This window comes from Lingula anatina, chromosome 4 (genome assembly GCF_051362555.1).
Source record: "Lingula anatina isolate TDL-2025a chromosome 4, LinAna3.0, whole genome shotgun sequence".
NCBI lineage: Eukaryota > Metazoa > Brachiopoda > Lingulata > Lingulida > Lingulidae > Lingula > Lingula anatina.
The window spans coordinates 15,472,096-15,497,276 of NC_141770.1; the positions used below are offsets into that span (position 1 = coordinate 15,472,096).

The 25,181-nt window shown below is 34.7% G+C and overlaps 1 protein-coding gene across 7 annotated transcripts; it reads right to left on the reverse strand.

Annotated features, from left to right (window-relative positions):
* Nucleotides 1-66: 66 nt before the first annotated feature.
* On the reverse strand, nucleotides 67-24,144 carry LOC106165255 (protein fantom). Of its 7 annotated transcripts, none has more exons than XM_087011167.1 (39): nucleotides 24,002-24,144; nucleotides 23,373-23,552; nucleotides 22,440-22,584; nucleotides 22,002-22,063; nucleotides 21,452-21,549; nucleotides 21,184-21,264; nucleotides 20,563-20,636; nucleotides 20,070-20,144; nucleotides 19,507-19,650; nucleotides 18,970-19,075; nucleotides 18,218-18,438; nucleotides 17,646-17,785; nucleotides 16,937-17,043; nucleotides 16,379-16,499; nucleotides 15,807-15,925; nucleotides 15,207-15,308; nucleotides 14,843-14,923; nucleotides 14,356-14,430; nucleotides 13,489-13,604; nucleotides 12,858-12,927; nucleotides 12,304-12,433; nucleotides 11,848-11,942; nucleotides 11,434-11,593; nucleotides 10,848-11,002; nucleotides 10,448-10,573; nucleotides 9,291-9,383; nucleotides 8,862-9,083; nucleotides 8,268-8,547; nucleotides 7,336-7,416; nucleotides 6,868-7,026; nucleotides 6,176-6,277; nucleotides 5,575-5,634; nucleotides 4,459-4,559; nucleotides 4,105-4,180; nucleotides 3,672-3,811; nucleotides 3,307-3,499; nucleotides 2,176-2,260; nucleotides 1,579-1,712; nucleotides 67-1,191 (listed from the first exon to the last, which is right to left on the reverse strand). In XM_087011167.1, exons 2-39 carry the CDS (start codon nucleotides 23,455-23,457, stop codon nucleotides 1,088-1,090), a joined length of 4,518 nt encoding a protein of 1,505 aa, XP_086867293.1. In that variant the 5' UTR covers nucleotides 23,458-23,552; nucleotides 24,002-24,144; the 3' UTR covers nucleotides 67-1,087. The 7 variants fall into 7 exon arrangements, with proteins under 7 accessions (XP_086867293.1, XP_086867292.1, XP_086867294.1 ...); XM_087011166.1 differs by having other exon boundaries at nucleotides 6,868-7,032; XM_087011168.1 differs by lacking the exon at nucleotides 6,176-6,277 and having other exon boundaries at nucleotides 6,868-7,032.
* Nucleotides 24,145-25,181: the final 1,037 nt, after the last annotated feature.

Below are 25,181 nucleotides of genomic sequence, written 5' to 3' on the forward strand. Positions count from 1 at the left end.
TTGTCTTCTCTCTGACTTTATAATCACCAAATTGTGATTGTATGAATGAAAAAAACAAAAAAAAAATACAAAATGTAATATTTTATGTCCATCTCATCAACAATAGTATGACATCTGACAGAGATGAAGAAAACCCATTTTAATACATGCTACATATTTTGACAGGCACAACAACAGAATGAAAGTGGTAAAATGTATAAAATTAAAAGGTAGAAAATATCTCACTGTAAGCTGTGGTCTTTTATAATTCTACAAAATCAAGGCTGAATACATTTATGAAGAAGGAGTTTAAACCAATAAAAACCATGCCATCTTTCAGATATATTATTTTGGAATCATTAAAAATATATTTTTGTGCAGCATTTGTCACCATGGTTCTCTTAGGCAGCATGAAGGGTTCAAGGCACAAAATTCAGAAACGTGAATCTTGAAAAATGACATGTGAATTGATTAAAATGATTCAGTGTAAGTAAATGCCATAATTTAGTAGTGTTCATCTCTTTAATGAGTAGGCTCTTTCAGCACAAATACAACAATAAATATTGTGACCTCAAATAGCAAAATAAATTCCAATAGTCTTCATCACAGTTTTCTGAACACAGTTAAGCACATTAAATATGTATTTCAATATAATACCTTCCAGGCCAAATCAGTTGGAGGTCCCAAATGTTCACTTATAAAGGTCCACATTCTTATTATTATCTAAACAGACTTTATGTGAAATGCTGCATCCTTGGCTAGATCATCTATAAAACACCAACTGCATTATTTTACATAATGTCAGTCTCAGCACCTAAAACTGCTTGTTTTCAAGACTGGTTCAGAAGTGCATATCATGAAATAATATTGTTTTTGACATGCCACATCCAGCCTCATTAGTTACATCAAACTTGAGTGGACTCATTTTGATAAAATATCCTGCATAAAAATAAATAAAGAAAAACTACCAATATACCATTTTTTGTTTCATTACGCTAGAAAATGAGAATTTTCTTAAAACTCCAAGGTAACATACTTAAAGAAGTGCTGTATTACACCTAACCAGGATACAGTAGATTTGACCTACAGCTGTACCCTGAGAATCCAGTTAATCTGAGTCCATCTCTAGCTTCACAGCATGCAGTGCAGCATAACACTCCACTGTGACATTCAGGTGTCCTATAACTGTGCTCTCCTCATCTATGTCATAGACTGGAAATAGAAAAAATGATTGGCCCATAGACAAGCTATCAAATGAACTTTTTTGCATGCGCGCGCACACACACACATTTATAAATTCATTTACGTAAAGTACATTTTTGTGGGTCTTCATATCCATCATTTTTAAACCTATTCAAAAACAAAAATTAAAACTGAGCACTATGAAATTGAGGAGGCAGGTATTACAGTAAGACTTACAAAAGCAACAGCAACAAAACCATTTTTTATTAAAAAAAAAGGAGAAGCTTAAACTGATCACTACTAATTATATCTATTTTAAAAAGAGTTTGGGGCAAAACACTTGACGATTCTTTTAGCCTGCATACTCTCCTTTTTCATTACAACACATTCCTGACTTTTCAATTCACTTCAACCTACTAGGTATATCTTTGTCAATGACATCCTCTTTCTTCTCCAGAATCTCTGTCAGACTGACGAAAGCTGTGCCGACATCATTGCACTCACCAGACTCATCATCTTCTGGAGGCTCACTTACCACAGTGAAACGAATCCTGTGATGAAAAAAAATTATGGCTTTATAAAATTATTTATAGTAAAACAACAATAATAGGAACAACAACAATAATTTTTTTTCAGCTAATATTATTGAAAATATATTAAATACATATTTATTCAAAATTTAATTCAACTACTCAAATCACCCCGCAAGTTAGGTTCACAGATCTCTATCTTTTTGATTTGTTTTCAGATATTTCAGATAGATTTCAGAAGTATTTTAAAAATTGAGAAATAACACAGTAGCAAAGTGAAATTTAATATTTCTATAGGTCTTCCAATGGTGTTTATAGTTTCACCTGAACAGCTCAATTCAAAAAAGAGAGGGAGTCTCAGTTAAAAAAAAGAAGCCAAGTCCAGTAATAGACTGAAAATGTAAAGGAAGAAACATGCACATGTGCACACACACACACACACACACACACACACACACACACACAGAGAGAGAGATTCACTGACCTTCCTTCATCTGGGTCATCTGGTAATAACATGCTGGCCAAATATTGTCTACTCTCGTAGTGGTCCTCGGCATCTACATGGAACACTGGAAACAAAGTATGGACCATAATGTATACAACATAACACAGCACATTATAACGTAATATAATGTATGTGGTTTAAAACAACATCATAACATATAACTAAATGCCACAACAAAACATGAGATAGTACAAATTAAGTTAATGTAAGCCTATATTCACAGCTAAACTGAGGGTTTAAGATTTTCATGTTTTCAATGTTCAACATTATTACTTGTATATGTAAAATTATTTTTTCATTAAAGATTGTTCTACATTTTAACAGTTTTTTTTTTCTATTTTTGCAAGATTTCTACAACATATTTATCTTTGTCTTTATGTAAGGCAGTCCCTAGCATATGCAGCATTATAATAATTTACCACAGTGTCTAATTGTGAGTTGTGTGCTACCTGTTGACCCAAGGCCAAAAGGTGATCAGTTTTTACAGTCATGAATATTACCAGGTGTGGCCATATGAAAGCCAAAAAAATTTTCATGATACCCCACCCAGTTGCAAATTTGACTTAGACAGAGTGAGGGATCACTGAGACAGAACTTCAATACAGCTACTATCAGAAATGAAAGTAAGTAAATATGACCCTTGTTCTGAGAAAAGCATTTTAATTTTTACATTTGTGATATCTGACACGTATGCGTTTTGTTAGTATGTCACGAAGGGTATTTTTTTTCAAAATCCAATTCAATTTGCTTAGGTTTTCAGGTTATATTTCAGATACTTTTCCAGTGCCTTCTGCTTCTTCTATTTGGCAGTATATTTATTTCATACTTTATGTTTGCTGCAAAGTCACTGCACACCATTTCATTACCTGCAACTGAAACTTAACTGAACTACTACAGTAAACTGCTACTACTGTAACAGTACTTTCTCTAGATCTGTAATAGTAACTGCTATTGCAGCTGCATACAATATTAGGTCCTTCTCCAGGAAATAAACTCCATCAAAACATATAAACCATGTATTGTACAGAAGTTTTTTCACAACAAGGTATGCACAATAAACAAAAACTGAAACTGGAAAATCCTGTTTATTTTCATTGGTGAAATCCTCACCTTTCTTGAAATTGAAATAGATCTGTTGATCAGGCTTTGGTTTTGGCAGTGATACGGGGGTCTCCAGTTCCTCTGCAGGGAACCCCAGGAACCTGTATTCCACAAACAGCTGCTGTACTGCAGGGTTGCTGAGAGCAGATGCCCCCTCCTCTAAGCTCAGGTGAGCTATGGTCACCACTACCGTGTCTGGGTTCTGTACATGAAAAAAAAAACATTTTAATTAAAAAAAATCCTCAATAAGCACTTCCTTCCCAAGGTTCATGTGGTAAAATTCCATAGGTTCCCCTGAATGGGTGCGGATTTTCCCTGACCATTAATGGTTACCCAGCATCCACTTGGGTTAAAGCCATTCAGTGTCCACTTACCCCCTGCACTGATGACCTTGAGGCAGCCCTGGGGGCGGGGGTGATGACCAGTCCTTCACTGTCTGAATCTTCCTCCTCCTCCTCACCCTCTACTGTCTGCTTGGCACCAGGGATTTCTATTTCATCTTCTAGGGTGGAGTCTGGTGGAAAATATTTAACACATCATTTTTGCTAAACAAAAGATATGCGCCAGTTCTTTTGTCTAATCCTGAGCTCTCAACTTGTAGTGTACTTTTAAGTTTTTAAAATCAATTTGTAATGAAATTCTACAGCAATCAGAAAATCTGAAAAATTAGAAGCACCAGCTTGATGATAAAACGGTATGAAATGAACATTAAATTTTTTTTTTTACAATAGTAAAAGTAGAAATTATCATTTTGCTTCAGGTTTGCTAATTATTGAATTTTGAAGAAAAGCTGTCAAGGATGGTCACCTTCTTCGTCTTCCTCCTCCTCATCTCTTTCTTCTTCAAACATGGTGTCTTCAGCACTTTGGGCAGGTTTCCCTTTCTGGATTTTACAGAATTGGAATTGATAAAAATAGACTTAATACACCTACTAGTAAAGTGTGACAATTTTTAAAAGATGGAATCTAAACAAAGCAATATGATGCACAAGTGACTGTCACCAAATGCCATGAATGAATAAACCAAGATGCTATGTACAAGACCCTTCTGAATCAGTCTAATTGTATAGTTTCAATCTCTGCTGGTGATTTTGACTAATCTATATATATATATATATATAAATTCATTATTAGAAATTATAAACTTTATTATTTCATTCACCTTGACTTTTTCTCCCAATTCCTGAGCTATCAAGTCATTAGCATCTTCTGATTCTTCTTCCTCCTCATCTTCTTCATCTTCTTCTTCTTCGTCTTCTGCAGCTTTAAGAATACGGAATAAGACATTGATGTAGAAGTCTGAATAAGTCATTTTCTAATTGGCCAAAAACAATGAGATCTACAACTTGTGTGACCCACAAGAGTGGAACTGTAATATAACTATATTAACCCATCTACAGGTTTTTGTATTTCAGACTTGGCATTTTAAAATTAAGGTCTCACAACTCCCAGTCCGACTATAAAAGAAATTTCACACTCTGGCAAAGAAATTGATAATTATAAGTAAAATACAATCTTTGTCATTGCATAAATGCCACCCTTGCTTCGACTTAATCAAATTGTTTATGATGAAGTGAAAAAATTCAAAATATACATAATCATTTTCATGTAAGAATTGCATAAAGTAAAATAAAAACATTCCTATAATATCATCAGAAAGAAATGAGGATTTTCCCTTTTCAGCAGCTGAAATAATAAGACAGGATTAGGTGTTAGTTTCTTACACACAAAACTAAAGTGCTATGCTATATCATGAAATATCACATGAAAATCTGTCTCACCAGCCGACAGGTTAAACTCGGGGAGCTAATTGTAGCCAAATATGCCACTGCTGTATATCACAACAAAACAGAAAGTCACACATAAATCCTGAATGTCAGGAAATGCCATGATGAAATGGCATGAAGTACTCACAGTGAGATTGTAACAAATGTGATATGATTTAAATGTTTTAAATTTATTATTATAATAACTAATTAAAAAGCATTTTTAGCCCGATTGTCAATGAAAGTGACTGCTTTCAACCAATAACACACTATGTTAGTCCAGAGCATCTAATATCACTCTTAACTTGGTTGTTTTCCTTTTTGCATCAAAACCAATTAGCCTAAGATTATTTTTTTTAATCCACACGTGATGAGATAACTATCACATCAGCAGTGATATTCACATACACTCCTAAATAAAAACTAAAATGAAAATATCCTAATGAGATTATAATCCACTTTTTAAGAGAAAATGTTATATCAAGTTCACTGCACCACAGCCATACAAATACCTTGTAAAATATCCTTCACTCCTGGAGGCTCTGGCTTCTGTTGACCTTTTTTACCTACAGCTGATAATAAATATCTGATTCAAATCCATCCTTATTCTCACATATTTGAGTGATATCACATTTATTTTTGCAACTCCTTAGTCTTTGAGTCACTTCTGAGAAAACAAAATATCTTGCCCTAATAATATTTTGTTGTGTAAAGTGAATATGATATGATGAAAGTTTAAGAGATCTTTTAAGTTATCAAGTACTGTGGTCAATACTCCCCCCCCCCCCTTCCAAACAGGAACACATTCAAGAGCAATCTGTGCAGGATTCATTGAATCATGATGAAAAACCCACTCAGTTTAAAATACAATCACCACAATAAAGTACACTTCAAACAGACAACATCATAAAAAACTGGAAAAAATAATGATAAGACATATAACCAGTCACTTTCACAACAAATGTGCATCTTTGTCTCTGTTTAAAACCAATTCATCTGAAGGTGAAGTGAAAATTTGCTGTTTATCCCAAAACATGCCAATCTTTCAATGAACACAGCTGTGCCATATTTTTACTCGTCAAGCCAAAACACACATAATTCACCAACTTTCACCTTTCTCTGTAAAAAGATTTTTTGATGCTTTCTTTTTGACAGGCTCTTTGCTTTGGTCAGTCCTTATTTTTCTTTTCACATTTTCCAGAACTGTGTCCTCTTCTTTAAATGAGAGAATAATGAGTAAATAATACTTATCGGCAAATCTAACACCCAATTTTAATATATCAGAAAGTAGTCTTGCCTTGAATAGGAATTGGATATATCAAACTGTTCACTTAGTTTAGCAATTACTGAAAATATTCAACTTAAATTTGTCCTCATAGTGCAACTTGCATTAATTTGCGCACCCACACACAGCAAATTACTGCATAAGAAAGGAACATTAAATGGCTTATCATTCAGACACTTGAAATTATCAATAGGCACTGATCAAAGGTCATGCCACCCAAAAATAAACAGAAAATTTCTATTTGAAGACATTCTTGCTTTTTTTTTTTTTTTTTTCAAAACACACTTTCCAACACTGCAGATGACATCCAAAACATCGGTATCAAATATAAAATATAAATTGAGAATCACGAAACAAAAATACACCAATAGATACTGAACAAGAGAAGCATTAACCTAAATTAAAATGAGATAACTGTGTACATGTTTTCGTCAATTGGAGGAGTAAAGTCAAAATAACAATGGTTATTCAAACATCCAAGCACACATTATTATTGGACACAAAACCACACGAGCAGCACCTTCAGTCAGTGATTCAATAGATTTATCAGTTTCATCTTCTTCCATAGTCCTATCAGCATCAGGTGTGACCTTGACCTTTGACCTTGATGCAACCTTGACCTCTGACCCTGACTCTCCTTGGACTTTTGCCAGTTGGCGTCTCACTGGAGCAGGGGGTGCTGAAACTTTATTATATCTAGATCTGAAGCCTCTTTTTCCTATCTTGGTAAGGAATGTTCACCAGTGAAGGATATATAATACAAATGATAGACTCCCAGTTTTCATTATCACCCAACCAGTTTAAGGGTGCTAATGTATCATACATGCTGATGAAACAGAGGTTGGCTTCCAGAAAACTGAAATATAGGTCCACTGTTAAGGTCATGATGTCTTACCAATGTCAGAACACTTAATTGGAGCACAAATCTGTTGTAACGTTTAAACATGAAATGTATGACACAAACCTAGGTCATGACCTAGTTCCTTACCTTCCATCTCCTCCTCAGCTATATCCTCAGGCTTGTCTTGTTGCCCTCCACCTGTAGTACCACCTGCCACCACTCCTTCACCTAGCAACAACATGCAAATTAAGCATGCAACCAAGCAACAACATATAAGCATGCACATGCACCAGCACACCTACCTATGTGTGTATATACCACTGATGCTGACTTTTCATTCTCAACTACGTTTTTCTCAAATAGTCCAAAACAGAATTATCTTCCTAAAGAAAAACTGAAATCTTGTTTCTTTTCTTTCTTTCTTTTTTTTTTTTTTTTTTTTCGTTGTCAAAAAGTCCAAATGGTACAGAGATTTCCCATGGTATCATGTTGTGTGATAATTTGAGGTGTATTAAGACAACTGGTTAAATTGGGACTTAACTAGATAACCACTTAAATGCCAAACAAATAATAAAGCTTGGTCAATGACATTTTGTAAATATATTCAGTTACTAGACACCATTTCTGCTTTAGGGCAGTAGATTCATAAGTAGCTTTTGTGTGTGTTTTTTTAATATACAAAACAAGTTCTACATGTTGGTTCTATTGTAAGTTTAAATCATCACTCTCATTATGTAACAAAAGTTTTGGCAAAATTTAGTTCTTGGTTAAGTTATCCATCCCATTCTTCCCACAACATAACATGCAACAATGTGTATGTCTAAGTCTAAACATGGCAACCAAGGTTAAGCCAGCATATATTCTACTAGTTCTAGCAAATAAATAAATAAGCCACAAATCTAAATCCAATTTTCTAAACCATCCTTAGCAATGTGATGTGCATTCAACAGCAAGTATCTCATGCTTAATTTCTGATAAAAAAAATAGGCAAAAAAAAAAAAATTAATAATAATAAATAAATAAATAAATAAATAAATAAATAAATAAAATAATAATAATAATATATAAATCTGACTTACTGGAGAGTTCTGACACTTCTGACATATCCTCCTCTTCCTCATCAACAGTTTTAGGGGTTGTCTGGTCAGTGTCAGGATGTCCCCGGGGGAGTGGGGTGGGTTTGGTGGGCGTGGCCTTCTCTGGTGGGTGCCTGGTGGGTTTTTCTGGAGGAACTGGGTGATGTCTCTCTGGGGGCTGAGGAGGGTGTGGCTGAGGAGGGTGGGGCTGCTTGACTGGGGTTTCTACATCATCAGCAAAACCCACATGGTCTTTTTTCTTCCTTGGTGCTGCCAGGGGTTCCTTGATCAGAAGAATTCAGGTTGTTTAATATCAGAACTAAAGAGTGTACATGAAGACTGAAACAATTTCCCCTTTATCAGTCTTGCTTTTAAAACAGTTAGTATAAATTTATCCTAGCTTCTTCTTACATTTTAAACTCGATATACATTTCAGAACTTTCAGTTCCCTTATTTCTCTCTTTTTGGTATTTTCCCACCAAGGAAGCAGATGTTCAAGTTCAGCTAAAAAGTTGAAGTTAAAAAATCTCATTTTTGGTTGTTTGGTAGGATGATTTCTGAATTCACAATCCTACTATGACCTACTCCCTCCTTTACCAATGTATCTCCCATGCTATTATCCAAGGACTGGAGTGGTCTCCCTTGGTCCCGGGCTGCCGGGAGTGGTGTGGAAGCTGCAGCCGGCCCTCTACTGCCTGGAGGCTTAGGTGTCTTCAGTATGCTGTGGGGTGCAGCTGCAATCACTGGACTGGCCACTGTCAGGTCCTCTCCTGTCAGCAGAGGCACCTTCTCTGGCTTCATGGGGGTGGTGGCAAGGATCTGGGAATGAATGAGGTCATGTCTTTGTTACAATGGTGATAGTAATGAGCTGTTCAGTACTGTATTGTATCATACAGTACAGTATTTCATGTATTGTATTATATTGTACTGTATTGTATCGTATCAAATTTTATTGTATTGAGATGCATCACATTGTATCGTTTTGTATTGTATTGAATCGTATTGTAAGAACTTCCCCTGCCTTACCTGTGCTGGTGTCTTGGTAGATATACTGGGAGGCAGATAGGTATACTGCCATTTGAGCTGAACATCCACTGTTCCATTGACTGTACCATCAGGCTGGAAATTTCTCAAGATTCTCATATTTCATGCATCAATTTTATACAAACTTAAAGCAATAATAACTCTTCCTTTGAGATTCAAAATTCCGCATGAAATACATTTTAAACAACGCATGGAAATATATTCTATCGTATTTTACCACTAAAACGGCCGTTATTGGAGTAAAACTAAAATCTGTGCTTGTCAATGGGGCTTTCGATGCCCAGTCATCAAGGCATTCGTTGCTAATGACGTAATGGTGTCACGTGGATTCTCGCGTTCATTCGAGACCAAAATAACATGGCGCCAAACACATTAATGCGGACGCAGACGTAAGTTGCGAGTTTTTGTACAGTGCGTCGGATAACGAAAAGCCCAGAATGGCACACATTGTGGATATAAATGCATTTTTAACAAAAAGACGAATATATCTCATGAATCTTATATAGTGTTGTTGTTGTCTGCTTTTCCCGCGGTTTTAAGTAGGTCACCAGTGACTTTGCAATGTCAGAGAGAGCTCCGTCAGTTAAAATCTCTTAAGAGATTTTAACAAAAAAACGTACGTTAAGGAAAAAAACCCTGGATTAACTATGAATGCAGGAATGGGGTCGTTGACCACTGGTAAGTACGGGAAAATTGCCGTTTTTTCCAGGAAAATTCAATTTTTGGCCAAAACGAAGAGTTATTATGACTTTAACTGAGAAGGAAAGAGCAATATATATATATCCAAAATTGAAAAGATAATTCACAACAAGGTTATATACTGACTTAAATTAATTTGACTTTTATACAAATATGATATTTATAGATATGAATTTGATGACCAAGCATAAAGGGATACCATCAAAAATGCAATACAACTCTGTCATAACATATCATATTTCCTATTGGCTGTTCATGTATCTTACAGTCATCAATTCTTCTTTTCTACCTATGACCACCTTAAAAATATTAAATTCTCTGAAATGCACATCTGAAGTCCACATTATAAACAGCTATCCAGTCATTAGACTAAAAGACATCAAGACAGCCCACTAGCTAACATCCTGCCTCCTAAAATAAAAACGAGTTTTTCAACTCACTGCATGGAGTTCAAATATCCCCTTGATGGCTTTATCATGTGACAGGGGCAGAAGTGGAACAGAGGCCATGCCAAGATAAGCTGCCTCCTCTGGATCTGTGTCGTCAAATACATACACTTGCAGATGCTGTAATATAGATTTTATATCATATAGGCTAAATTATAAACACAGAACTAGAGGGCACTCCAAGAGCATGTGCATCTTCTAATGCTTATACTACATTTTAGCTTAATACTCTTCAACAGAAAATAAGTCCATCATTAAATGCTAAGACGGAATCTCTTTCCCTACAAAAAATATTAATCTATTTTCATAATTTCATATCTTACTTATTTTGTGACAAAATGTTACAATATTAGATTTGGCAAAGACATGCTAGAGCAACACGTGTCCAATATACCTGTGACTTGAGATAGATGTCTAAATCAGCTGTCATTGGAACAGGGAATGTCCGGTGGTCATTGAAGTTTGGATTATTGCTACTCTGTACAATGGATGTGTCATGGTCAGGAAAGTCAAAGAACTTGTACACCACATATGGTGATGGCTGTACTTCTGGAAGAAATGTAAATAATGAAAATTAATTTTAGATTTCATAGATCAAAATTAAACTGTATAATGATGATGATACCTCATGTCATACTGAACTGCAGGTATTACTATTATTCAAAAATATTCAACAGAGACGTTTTTTATTAAAAGTTTTTCTTTTAATTACACTAAATAACATAAAAATATATCTCCTCCCAAATTGTGCTCATGGATGATGCCTCTAACCATTTAGCATTTCAGGAATGTAATTTTTTATGATGGTTTAAAACTTTGAATATATCAGTCAAAAATTGAAGTGATTTTCCCCAATTCCCATTAACTATACATAATTTGCCAAGTTACCTTTAGAAACACTTCAAGACTTTTTCCAATTAAAATCAGAAGTAAATTTTTTTAAAACTAACTAAAAAATCTTAATTTCAGTAAAACAGTACCTCCTCTCCTGGCCTTGACCCCTGTGCACTTGAGGACCTTGACATGGAGTTCGTTGACATTGTCCTCGGCTCTGTTGACACTGCTGTCATCCAGCGTCTTCAGGGCCGTCTCCGTGGCTCTGACATTGGATTCTATGTAACCCAAGGCCTTGGTTCTTTCCTAAATTAAATAAATACACCTTAAATGAAATACATGCATGTCCAATAACTATGAACATATTTACATACTTGCATGTACACACCAACTAAAATCAGAAAGTAGCCACTACCTGTCTAACTTTTGAGAAGAGAAGACCCAGATGAGTATTTCACATACATGTGTTTCTGGACCACTCAGCAGTAAGGTTTGTGTGGCATCCATTCATGTTTGGCACTAGTGTATACCATGCACATCTCACAGACTAGAAAACCTACCTTGTATAATCTCAGTGCCTGGTCCATAGGTACCTTCAGCCTGACCCAGTAGTCCAAGGTACCATAGAGCAAACCCACTGCACCCTCACCCACTCCTGGAAATATAGAGACATACACATTTGGTAACATTATCCATGCTAACTTCTATCTGTCTCACCCCCACCCCTTCACACGCCTGTATTTTTAGTTTAGGATGCCATATACCATAACCAAAATACCCTCTCCCTGACTGGAAATATATAGATAATAATATCTAGTCAGACACAGGTTATGTTATCAATACTTCCCTTAATCTCTCTCTCTCTGTCTCTCAATCACACACATAAAAAGATATTAGACACACACACACACACACACACACACACACACAGAGGGAGAGAGACCCATGCAGATGGTCAGGCTGGCATGCATGCATGCACGCACGCACACACGCACACACACACACTCCAGGTGTACCTGCTAGCTGTATGGAGCCGTGCACGCGGCCGTGTGGTTTGTCAAAGATGTCTCTAAACTTGAGCTGGCCAGCAGCTACAGTCTGATAGTTTGTGCCAAACGCTTGGTGAAGTTCTACTGTGGTAGAATCCTGGCAGTAACAAATACATAAATACATATTTAAACATAAGGAAATCACAAATGAATACTTAATTTTCTTATTGTCTGCCTAAAGTGACTTTTTTATTAGCAGTTTGGTAAAAATTTTAAAATTAATTTGTTAAAACATGAGAACACACAACAGAAGTGACATTTACCTTAGTTGGCATTGAGATAAGGTTAATTTAAAGACTCATTTCTCAGACTATGTTCATGCTCTCCTTTGGAAATTTATATGTATTAAATTTAAAGATAACAATATAGAGTACCAGATTGTACACTAAAGAAGGTAAAAAAATTCAAACCAGTATTTAGATTTGGGAACTGGAAGCATCTAATTTTCACAATTCATCTCACTGCATTGACTAGCAAATAATAATGTGATATTAAATGGTGATCATTAAAAGTTCACTTACCTTTTGTACATAATGCAAGAAGAAATCATCCACTTTTACCACAAACTGGTATGTGAACTCAAAGTCTGCACTGTGAGAGGAAAAAATACAATCATTATATAATTTTGGCACTTTTCCGAATTCTCATTCAGAACATTATAAGGTGTTTTGAAAGTCTTGATATACAAACTTAAACTTTGTCTGAATATTGTCTGAATAAGTGTGGGTTAAAATGTGAGAAACTAAAAATACTCTTAACCCAATAAAAGAAAGGGGAAAATTATGTAAAGTTTGACAAATATTATTAGAAGCAAATAAAAATGTTGGATTTAAAAATTGTTTAAAGTTAAAACAATTTTATATTTATAATAAATACTTAAAATTTTCAAAATCTTCACTTCTTTAACAATATAATTTTTTCCAAGATCTAGTAATCTTTGACACTCAAAAAAATCATTCACCTTTGGACATGAAGACAAACTTTTTAATGCTTTTGAACTACCAACATATTCCAGAATGGTTAACAAAACATTTTGGGAAAATGTTCAATTCACATTGTTTGAGTTTATTAGATAATTGCAATATAGCCATTATGCCTAGCAGCACACTTACCCATAAATAACTGTAAACAAACAACTAGTCAGATACTTACACTGCCCCCTTCATCACAGCAGTGGACTGGGTATCAAACTCATAAAAATCATAGGTACAGAATATAGATGGCGCCTCGTCACCCAGTTGTTTCAGCCCCTCAGAACTGAGAGTGACCTGATTTTAAGAGAAAGCAGACAATAAGACAGTTTTGTTTTCTCTTTAAGAGTAACAATAATCTTCACTAAATTAAATGAATGGTATGGAATTTTGGATGCAACATAGCAATAGTGAATCTACAATGGACTATTTCTTTCAGCAGTTTCAGTCCAATTTTGAGCTTTCTACAAATGATTCATCATAAAATTGAGCTTAACTAGGTCCAACTCTACAACTAAGTCCAAAAATCACCTCACTAGTACTCTTTAATACTCTTCAAGAGTTTTTACTCTGACTTCCATTGAAGGGGACAAGCAATTCTTTTCCCTCACACATTTTGACCAAACTTGCTGAACTTTAAGAAAACAACTCTTTTACTTTGAAGATGGCATACTAATTGCTCCTCAACAATTACACAATTAACACTATGTTCCAAAGAGTCTCCCCTTTCCTGCTCAAACAATGGCTTCCTGACTGCTAGTCATCTTCACCTGACCACATGGAAAGTCTGTAAACCAAATTTGGTCTAAATGTGTGAGAGAATTATTATTATTATGTGGATTGAATGGACAATGAATGGTGTATCAAATCTGGACAGTTGTTTCCTGTCGGGAGATGACTGTATGTCAAAGCTGGATGCAATATGGACATGGCAGCTTGGGGGCACAACTGCAGGGACCTCTGGTGGTAGGGTGTGTGCTTCTGACCTGCCGCCTGGTGTAGCACCCATAAACAAACAAACACTCACTCACACCAGCCTTCCAGTTACCTTAGAGATGTGTATTTCAAAGAGATTCTCTCCTCTCTGCAAATGCAGGCTCTCGTCAAATTCCTCAACTTCAGACTGGAAAAAGAAAAGGAAAAAAATTGATATATTTTTCCTAACACTAGATGCCCAATGACTGGTGCTTGTATGTGAAATTGCTATTCAATGACTAGTTGTACAGAAAATGTAGCAAAATGCACTAGAGCTCTTAATGCAAAAAGACAGTGAAATATTACAGTCAAAAGTCACATGCTGTAAATGTCCTTGAAAAATGAGTTTTGAATGAACAGAAAATAGTAAGTTGATAATGGCTGCACAGGAGATTATGTGGACAAGATATCTTAAAAAGTCCATCACAAGTTTTCAGGATAGACAGCTATTCATGTTAGAATGAACTGATTACAATTTCAATTGAATTCAGGTTTTCTTCATTTTTAAAGGATTCTTATTCATTGGCAGAGTTCTCTGTAGTTAGCAATCATTTCCTTACCTCTTCCATTCCTTCCTCTCTGGGAGGTATTCTGTACTGCCTGGTGCCATAGGCAATGTCCTTCAGCTGAGACTCTAATTTCTGTAAAAAGAAATAGATAATCGTTATTAATTAAAATATAAAAGCAACTATCTTTTTAACACAGTCTTTTAAGCAATCACAAAAGAAAAACAAATGAGGTCTCAGTTAATGAGGTCTCAGTTAATCATATTCTCCTAAGATGATTTTCTAGGTGAATGTGCAAAACAAGGTCTTTTAAAATAAGCAACTAAGGCCCATTTTTCAAAAACAAAACTAGCATCTTTGCAATATAGGTGGCTTAGATGGTTCCATTGTACAGTTGCAGACATAATTTAAGACATACCTTAATCCGAGCTGCCCGCATGTCCAGCAGGCGAGCATACTCGTCCAGTTTGGTGTCAAACTCTAATCTGTTCTCCTCCATCTTCTTGGTGACAGCCTCCACCTGAAAACAGATTATACTACTGAACTGATATGTATTATACTGATGTACAACTTAAACTTAATGAAATACAGTCATAGAATATTTAAATTGCACACTTGAAAAATGAATAATAAAGTCTAATATTTTTAAATAATAGTTAAAACTCTATAAACTGAAATGTCCCTCTGTTGACGAAATGTGTGAAGGCATGATTTTAGAGAAATATTTATTGATAAGCTACCAATTAAAGATGTTTTATCTAAACACGAGATTCATGTATTGGCATGTGAGATTATCAATTTCAGTTCTGATCCATATGATACTGGTAAAACCAGGGTAAAACCAACTTGAAATTGTTATGCATGACAGTGTGTATTCAATCCATTGTCTGTATTACTATTATCTTTATTTTCTTTTCAGCTGTTTATCCTATTTCTTTAAAGTTGTGGAATTGTTATGACTTAAAGAATCATGACAGTAGTATTGTATTAATAAGATATCTTGTATGAAAAAACTAACCTCCATCTGGTAATCCTTGTTAATCTTATGTTGTACAATCAGCATATTTCTAGTTTTCTCCAACTCCTCTATCGTCTCTGCATGTTCTGCCTGCAGCAGTACTACTTGCTTCTCCAAATCTGTGAAGAAAATGGGAAACAAGATAACAAAAATATGAGTAACCCTGTTCATGCACATTAAGCTTATCTGTTGTCTCTACAACTTCTAGCTCTTACAAATTAGTTTTTCCATTTCTAGTTTGACGGGTTAAGTGAAAATTTTATTTGCACTTCAGTTTAATTTCCATCAATTTTGGAATTCATATTTCCTCTTTGGATTAATATTAAATGGGAATAGTAGTTTTCTAAAGTCCACTAGTCCAAGTGACCAGGGGACTGAAAATTTTAGGACTTCCAGAATTTATACAACATAGACAATTTACAATAACACTTCATAAATTTAAGTTATTTTTATCCAGTGGCATGTCTTTTTATCTTGAATAAACTATTTCCTATATTATACTTCAAAAGACTGCTGATCTGTTCAATACTGACTGTCACACAATTATTTTTCTTTCCCTTGATGCCAGCTACCTTTATTTTTCTCTTCATCTACTCTCTCCAGGAACTCTAGCTCCAGGTGTGCTTTCTTCTCCTTCTTCTGTTTCACAAGGACCAATGCTTCTTCTATTTCACTGAAGTCTATGGCACTTTCCTGCAGAAAAAGAGTAAGATTTAAACATCTCCATGTCCATTTAGCATAAGGAAATGTAAGATGGTGAATTCTGTGTAAATTTATCATAAATATATGTGTAGCAACAGAAAGATACTCAAACTTTTGGAAACATCTCTATACAAACCTCCACATTTAATGCCTATGTTCTTTCTGTAAGATTTTCATAATATGCCACTTAAAAATCATTAGACATTTTTACTTTAAGAAGAATAAGAATTCAGCCTTTGTTTAGAGGAAAATAGTGTTATAAGTGTGGATGTGCCCACGTTAAATCATGTAAATGTTAGATGGACAATGTGACCTGGGTAAAAAATGATCTCATATCTGAGATTAAATGCAACCTAAGTTAAGAGGATCAAAAGATTACAAGAATGAAAACACCCTGAATGTAGAATAGTCATAAATTTAAGGCAAACCTTGGTGAAGAACTTCATCTTCTCTTTCAGTTCATCATGCTGCTCTTTAAGCTGAAGGTGCTGAAGGTTGAGATCGCGAAGCTCCTTTTCCAGGCGTTCATTTGTTTCTGAAATTAAATCGGTTTAATACAGATCTGTTGTGTAGAAAATGACCAAATTCTTGACAGCATATTTTTGAAATGAAAAAAAAATTAATTTTACTAAATTCTGGCAAATCTGATATCCTGGTTTAAATGGATTTTAAAATTGTATAATTTTATTTCTTTAGTTGTTAGATTCACAAATGATAAATCTCTGATATTTGTGTTAACATGGTGCATTCAGATTGTCGTATAGTTAATCATCCATCATTTGTCACATTGTAGATCCATTTCCAAACATCAATTAAACCAAACAGGTTGCAAAATTTATCTAAGCTCTACAAATCTTGATAATACTAGTGCATGCCACACTCTGTATCAAGTTATTCTTTAATTTAACATATTTTTTTTAAAACTTGCCAACTTACTAAATGAAGAAAAATGCATGCATTCTGTCCTAGTAAAATACATACTTTTCCTAAAATCTACGATGGATTGACATTTTTTATCTTCTAAATCTATCCTCGCTAAAGTAAATATTGATTGCATGTCATTAAATAAGAATTTCTACACATGCTAAGATCTAAACATCAGAACTGTGCTACCCAAATTTTGAAAGTTGAGATTACCTCTTTCATGAGATAACCTGTCTAATATTCCTCCCTTTTCTCCGACATCTGCTTTGAGAGTGGCGTCTAACTGAGCAATCTGGACTTTGAGGGCCTGCTCCCGCTGCCGCCACTCTCGTTCTCGCTCAAGGTCAAAGGCACTGAATTTTAAAGTCAGACAGTTACTTGAGTTATAATAATATTTAAACTTAAAAACATAATTTTGCCAAAATACTCAAATATAAATTTCAGCGGTAAACATAATTATTTGTAGCAATGGTCTTTGGACAGCCTTGACTGTGGTATTTACGTAAGAAGAACATTAATCAAGGTATAAGATGTCTATAACTTGAAAAGAAAATTTCTGAGATTAACAAAAACTTTAAATTTGTTGTCAGTATTTTTCCATTATCCATCAACCAGCCAACATGAAAGTTTTGAACAGAATAATATTCTGATTACGTAATTTATGTATGCAAGACACCATTCAACTTATCGGACTGCGGCCATTTAAAAAATTGCATGCAGTTTTTTATTCTCACTTAAAACGTGTTAAAAATGTCAACATTTTAGTAAAGTTATCAATTTAATACCTAGAAACTAGCTTCTCATTAGCCTCTTTCAAAATTTCACTTTCTTTCTTCAAATCAATAATCTGTTCTTCAAGTTCCACAATTTTCCTCCGACTTGTGCTGCCAAGTTTGAGCTCATTCTGCAGTGACATCACCCGGTTTTCTTCCTGCTTCAGTTGCTGGTTTAGAGTCTCCATCTCCCGAAGAACTTGGTCATGGCTGGACTTAACGGTGCACAGGTTCTAAAAAGTACAGGTAAATTTAATATATTACCATATCACCTTCACATAATATGAAATACCATGCGAGTTTTAACTCGATTTAAGAGTTAGGAAATGGCATGAGATAACTTCAGAGCACGTCTAGAATGCAGATCTCTGCCAGGAAAACAAAAATCTCTACAGTATTTCAAAGTTAAAGTTGTATGTACTTCTTTCCCATCTGGATAACTGTCTGTACTAATATTTTTCTCAAACCTATCAAGACCTTTTAAAGATATCTTGTCTAATAAGAAACCAACAAACCCTTGCCAATGAGAACAGGGCCTCCTTTGATGGTATAGATAATAAACTTACTGCCAAAATATAATTCTAATTTAATCTTAGTGTTTATTTTAATTATTCTAAAATCTGTGCATCCTTACCACATCTGCAGGGCTTTACATGTCATCTGACACTGGTATAGTAATTTAAACCCCCCAACCCACTCCCATTCCCCCCCCCCCCCAATGACCCTGGTATTATGACATTTGACTTATGACATATGACCCTTACCTGTTCCATCCTGGTGTATTTTTCCTGCAGTGAGGTGAGTTTTGTGGCTTTGTCTTTTACCTCCCTCTGCAGCCTGATCAAGTCCACATTTTCTTGCAAAGTAACTCTAAAATAAAATCAGTAAGACATTTAAATTGCAATGTATAATTGTTAATTAGTAAGACACAGTATAGTAGAGAGTTTAGCATAGTATACTTAGGGTCTATTCCCACAACTTTAGATCGATCTATCACCGCGGGGAGTCTCACCAGACTACCATCAGATAATCCCCCTTAAGTGTCCGTCCCCGCCCACTACAAGCCGTAGGGGGCAATTAACTTTCGTGTCCGCCCGGCTGACAGCTATTCAGCGCGAACCCCCAGGGAGTTAGGTCGATCTAAAGTAGGTCGATCTAATCTATGGAAATGGGGTGTTAGTGTAGAGTAAAGTCCTTGTACATAGGATTGTCAAATGTTTACCTTTGGAGATGACATTATATATGCAGTTGCAATACAACATTCAAAATACATGCAAAAACAATTCACTATAAAGTCAAACCTTTGTTCAGCAGACATCTGTTGCTTTATCCTCAGCAAATCCTCCTCAAACTCTGCCTCTTTTACTCTAAGCTGCTCCCTCAAAAACTCAATGTCCTGTTCATAAATATTGATCTGTTCATTTTGCTGTTCAATCACCCCCTCTCTGAAATATAAGTAAGGTAATTATTCTTTCCATAAATTATTCTTTCCTCAAAATGATGCTTTGTTAGCGGCAGCCGTACCTTAAACAGATGACTTGAAAGCTTTGAAAGGCAACTTTAAAAAACATGCCTTTGTATAGAATCTAGGACTACATGAAGGGCATTAGAAAGCCTGCTACTAAATATAATACAAGTGCTAATGCATGATCCACGTGTATAGGAATTCCAATAATAATATGTCAACTTATATACACAATTTTTAAAATCTAAATTTCTAATACTGGGTCACACAATATTTGCCAATGGATGATTTTCTGACTACATCTATTGACAGACAATATAAGTCTAAAAAAAATTTTTTAAATTTTTTGTATATACATCATCTCAACTGAGTGCGTAATAATTGTTAGTGTTGACTTACAGGTGCCTATTTTCTGCTCTAGCTTCTTCTAAAAGACTGTGTCCATATCTGGGAAGTCCTGGGCTGTGAACAGACCTGAAAAAAAAAAAGTAAGGACAAATGGCTTAATACGCCCTCCTCTAGATTTCTCTGTGCTATTATAGTATTTTTCTTTTTGTACTTATTTTCAATGAAGATGTATTAAATTATGGAAAGTTGCTTATAATCTCCTCATAATGAAAAACAAGACCAGAATATAACTAGAAACTAAACAAATTAAAGTAAACACCTCCCCCCCCCCAAAAAAAAAAAAAAAAAAAAAATATATATATATATATATATATATATATTTTTTTTTTTTTTTTTACAGCCGAATAAAGCCATGGATTCCACCACTTATATGCTGCAGAATCAGTTGTGAACATGGATCTATCACAATTTAGTTTGACTAATCATATCTCTTGACAACAAACCATGAGACGAGCTGTAACCAATCCCAGCACTACATGTTTACCTTTGTGACTCTCTTGGCCCAGCCACTCTTAGGTTCCGTGTTATCCTCTCTGAGGTTGGAGGCTTGGGGATTCCCTGCAAAACAAAATTAACTTGCAGACTATATTTAGAGCACAGATCTAGATGATCAAAATTTTCTTTTGAATTACACCATGTCATATAATATATAATATTTTCTAATGCTATTATATTATGTCAGTATTGGAATATAAGTTTTAAATTTGTATGAAATGGGTAAATTGATTTCCATGCCAACTTTGAAAGATTGTCAGCTCAGACAGCTGCCCTCCTCTCTGCCTCCACCCCCCCCCCCCCCCCCCACCACCACTCACAATAATGTTGCCACTCACTAGAAGTATGTGAGTAAACCCACAATGAGTAAGTTGACAGAAAGAAGTGACTGTGACCAAAGAGATTTGCTATACATTCAGTATTTATTAAGAATTCTGCATGGTGCCTCAACTTAATTGCTATTCATTTCAAATATCCCAGGACATTTTTTAGAATAGAACATTTACGATAGCGCTGCTATCAGTTGGCCATATCACAAAGACATTAAATGATTAAACTGTCAGACAGATAAAACTGAGACCAGAGAATTTTAATTTGCATAAATACTCACGGTGTTTATTCTGGATTCCACATGACTGTATGGAGTATTTCGTTTCCCCTGTGTGCTAAGTTGCTGCTTGGTTACCATCAGCTGAGGAGAGGAGAGATGAGAGATTGATTAAAGCCAAATTTTATTAGTGAACTATTTTTATACAATTGAGAAGTTTTTCATATAAATAAGGCAGTAGTGACCACATCAAAAACCATCATTAATCAGGAAAAATAACCCCTTTTTTCTACTGTTATCCCTATTTGCTTTAAATTCTGTTTTCTGTCACCTTCTCTTTCAAGAGTCCGTTTTCTTTTTCCAAATTTCTGATTTTTCCATGGAGTTCCTCCAACATTTCCTCTGTTTCTATGTCGCGGACTCTTTTTGCTAGAAAAAAAATTAATAATAATTTAAAGAAAAGAAAAAAATCACACAACCATACCAGCTGTATAAAAAACCTAGCTTACTAATAAATCAATCACAAAACTAAGATTTTCTATCACCTTTAAAAAATTTTATATATATATATATATATATATATATATATATATATATATATATATATATATATATATATATATATATATATATATTCTTGCAGTCTGCTTACAAAATGCCAAAGAATATTCAGTTAGTAATGACAGTTGGACCAGTCATATGGGAGAGCCATTATCATGTCATTTGACAAAGTACTGATACTGATATTCTCTGAAGAAATTTTGCTATTTGACAAACACCTTATTAGTAGTGTTTTAAGACATATGTATCTACTTTAATGTAATTGCTTTAACTTGTTTGAATTTATTGAGTATTAAAGCCAAAGGTTGGTGGTTCCTTACCTCCAGGTTCTTGCTGTGCTTTCTTCTTATCACTGACTAACCTCAGCAACTTGGTGGCCATCCTGAAACAATGGACCATAAAATAGTACTTTCTTCAATTTTAAAACATGCAATGACTATGTTATTGCATGCTTTTAGGAATAAACCTACAAATTATCATCTCACATCCTGGTTGCATTTCAAGGTTACCCAGGGCTGTGCCTTATGTCTTGTTTTTAAAGAGTTGGTTTATTGATGTTTCTTTTTTTAAGTACTACGATTATAAGATAAAATTTAATTTTCCCCAAAAGTTCATCATTCTTTGAACTGTTAGCTTTTTTCCATTGATAATTTCTTGTGTTTCAAATAACTCATATGATACATTTTCTTCTACTGAGGGATTATTTTTGATTTTCCATCTATCATATCTTAATAGTTAAGATTACTATATCCTTTTACCTTTTTATCTTGTCTTCTTGTTTCCTTGCATGTTTCTTGAGCAGTAAGTTCTCCTCATACATCCTAAGATATTTGTCCTCTAACTCCTCTTTGCTCCATCTCGCCACCATCCTCCTCTGCTGGGCAGAACGCTGGGCCACAGCATCTGCCAGGAACAAAGATATGGTCACTTCACATGAAATTTTAACAGTCAAGATTGATTTTTTTACAGGTCCAAAATCTGTGCAATCTTTGAACTAGAAAAAATGTGGTTTCACAAAAGTTTTGGATCTAACTCTCTAAATTTGAACAAAAACTAATTTTTTTCACAATTCCTTAACTAGTACATGTTTGCAATAGCCATAAAAGGTGGTTCTAAAGTTCCAAAAATTGAGTTGGTTTCATGTATGGAAGTATGTTTTTGCTAGATCAAAAACTAATAAACCTTTTAAAAGGTGAAATATTGGTGTACTTGTAAGACAAAGTACTAAGTATGGAAGTAGAAATTTGTGAGATACCCTATCCAAGGACTTACTAATTTCAGGGTGTAACTAAATAATAACCTTTAATACAAAAACTTTTTGAGAGAGAATTGGAATGAAGCAATCTTAAGATGTTTTTATTGGTTTGTTGATTTAATAGTGCTCTTTCCTTAGCTGCAGTCCTAATACAATAGTTAATATTTTATACATAAAAGAACAATTTCAGGTAAATACAGTGTACATAAATAGATCTTAATTTTCAAAATACAATTTTCAAAAAGAAATCCGAATATGTAGTAATTTTTTCTTATAATGTGTAATATGTCTCATGCTCAGCTGCCTGTTAAAAAGCAGGCTGAATTTTGAATGAGGCAAAAAAAAAAAAAATTAAAATGTTAAAAAATGCTGGTTTTAATCCATTTTTAAAAATCAAGGTGGCAACAGAGCGTGATGGGACCTAAAAGTATCTTACCTCCATCTTCCAGTCTGGCCCCGGCAGCAGTCTTGGGTTGGAGTCTGGGCTCTTTACTGGGGATCCAATCGCCATCATCTGCCATACTGGACACTTGTTATGTGCTTTGTAAGTGCTTTTTGTTTACTTTATCTCTTCATCCTTTGCTAGTGACATCATTGCACAGGGGAAAATAAGTTCCTGAGAGAGTTTAAACAAATAATAATAATAATAATAATAATAATAAAGTAAAATATTTGGATACTTCTGTATACATGTTAGTTTTTTCTGGTACTTGTAGAAGTTATGCAGTATGCCCCAGCCCACCCCAACCCTCCTCCTAAATTCTAAATTCAGCTACCAGTATGTGATGACTTAGATTAATGTTTCGGTTATTCAGACAATAAAGACAATTATTATAATCATATTCACTGATCTGCCATAAGCTGAAATAACCCATCTCCAAAGGCTATGGAAATATGAAACTTACCCCCCCCCCCTCCCCCTCCCCCCACCATCCCAACTGTTATCACAAATCCACCGACCCCCCTCCCCCAAAAAACTTAATTTTTCGATATTAAATTTACATTTCTACTACATGATGATCTAAAATTATTACCAGTATGATCAATTTATGCTATATTACTTACCATTTTGCATTTCATCTGCATTTAACTCCATAAATTAAGCAAGAACAGTAAAATTGTTTTTCCAAAGAACATTTTCTTTCAAAAATTTAGAACAGCCGGAAGTTTACATTCCCACAATGCAATAGTGACGCTATAGAAAAGACTAGCATCGGCTTTATCTCTGCTGAGCCCAAGAAAAGCTTACGCCGTTTATTATTATTATTATTATTATTATTATTATTATTATTACGAATCAGTGAAATTACTTCTATCAATTATGCTATTTTGCACCGAATTTTTTCCATTTTGTCCTTTTCTTTGAGTTCACCATTTCAGTAGAAACTGTTACTTTGTTGGTCAAAATTATATTTGCTTCCCTTTTCATCTATTTTTGTTTGTTTATTTTTTGTTTGTTTGATAAAGCTTAATGATTATTGGTCTAGAAATAAAAATCAAGAACCTTTTTCAATGGGATAGGCAGGATGGAGCCGTTTTCCTATTCCCGTTACATGTATCCCATATTTCAGTCTCTCCCAACCAGAGGAGCCAGCTGCATATCTCATCACTGGTCTTTGTTTTTGTTTCATTTCACATAACTCCGCGCACTTTCCGCCTTTCTCTTCCATTTTCCTCATTTCCCCTAGAAAATAACGCAAAGTCAAGAGGGCACTGCGCAATTATATGATAAAAGATATACGTCTTAACGCCGCATTTGTTGAACCAATAGAGGAGCTAATGATACCAATTTAGGCACCTTCAGTTCTGACAAAGCCAGTCTGTTTCATATCCGGTTGCTACCCCTATCAACGCTTTTAAACTAAGTATTTGATTGTTTATCTTTTAAAAATTGTTTTAAGCATTGTTAAAACACTTTGTATTTGTGCTTTTTTCTATTAACGTTTTCGTATCAAGGTAGCTGTCATTTTCAGTTTTCCTTGTTATTCTGTCTCTTGCTTTTTACTGAGACTTTATTGTATTTGGTATAACATGTAAATCATGTAGCTGTTTTTCAAGTGAAACAGTCAGAATTCTGTAAATCAAAATATTTTAGTAATTTTAAAAACAAAGATGAAATGAGCTAATTCAGAGCTGATTTGACTGGGAGCTAGAAAAACGGGTACCGCGTCAGGTTTCTCTGCTCAGCTTGATGGGGTCGCAACTCATGTCAAAAGTTGAGAGTTGCGAAAACAATCGCAAGCAA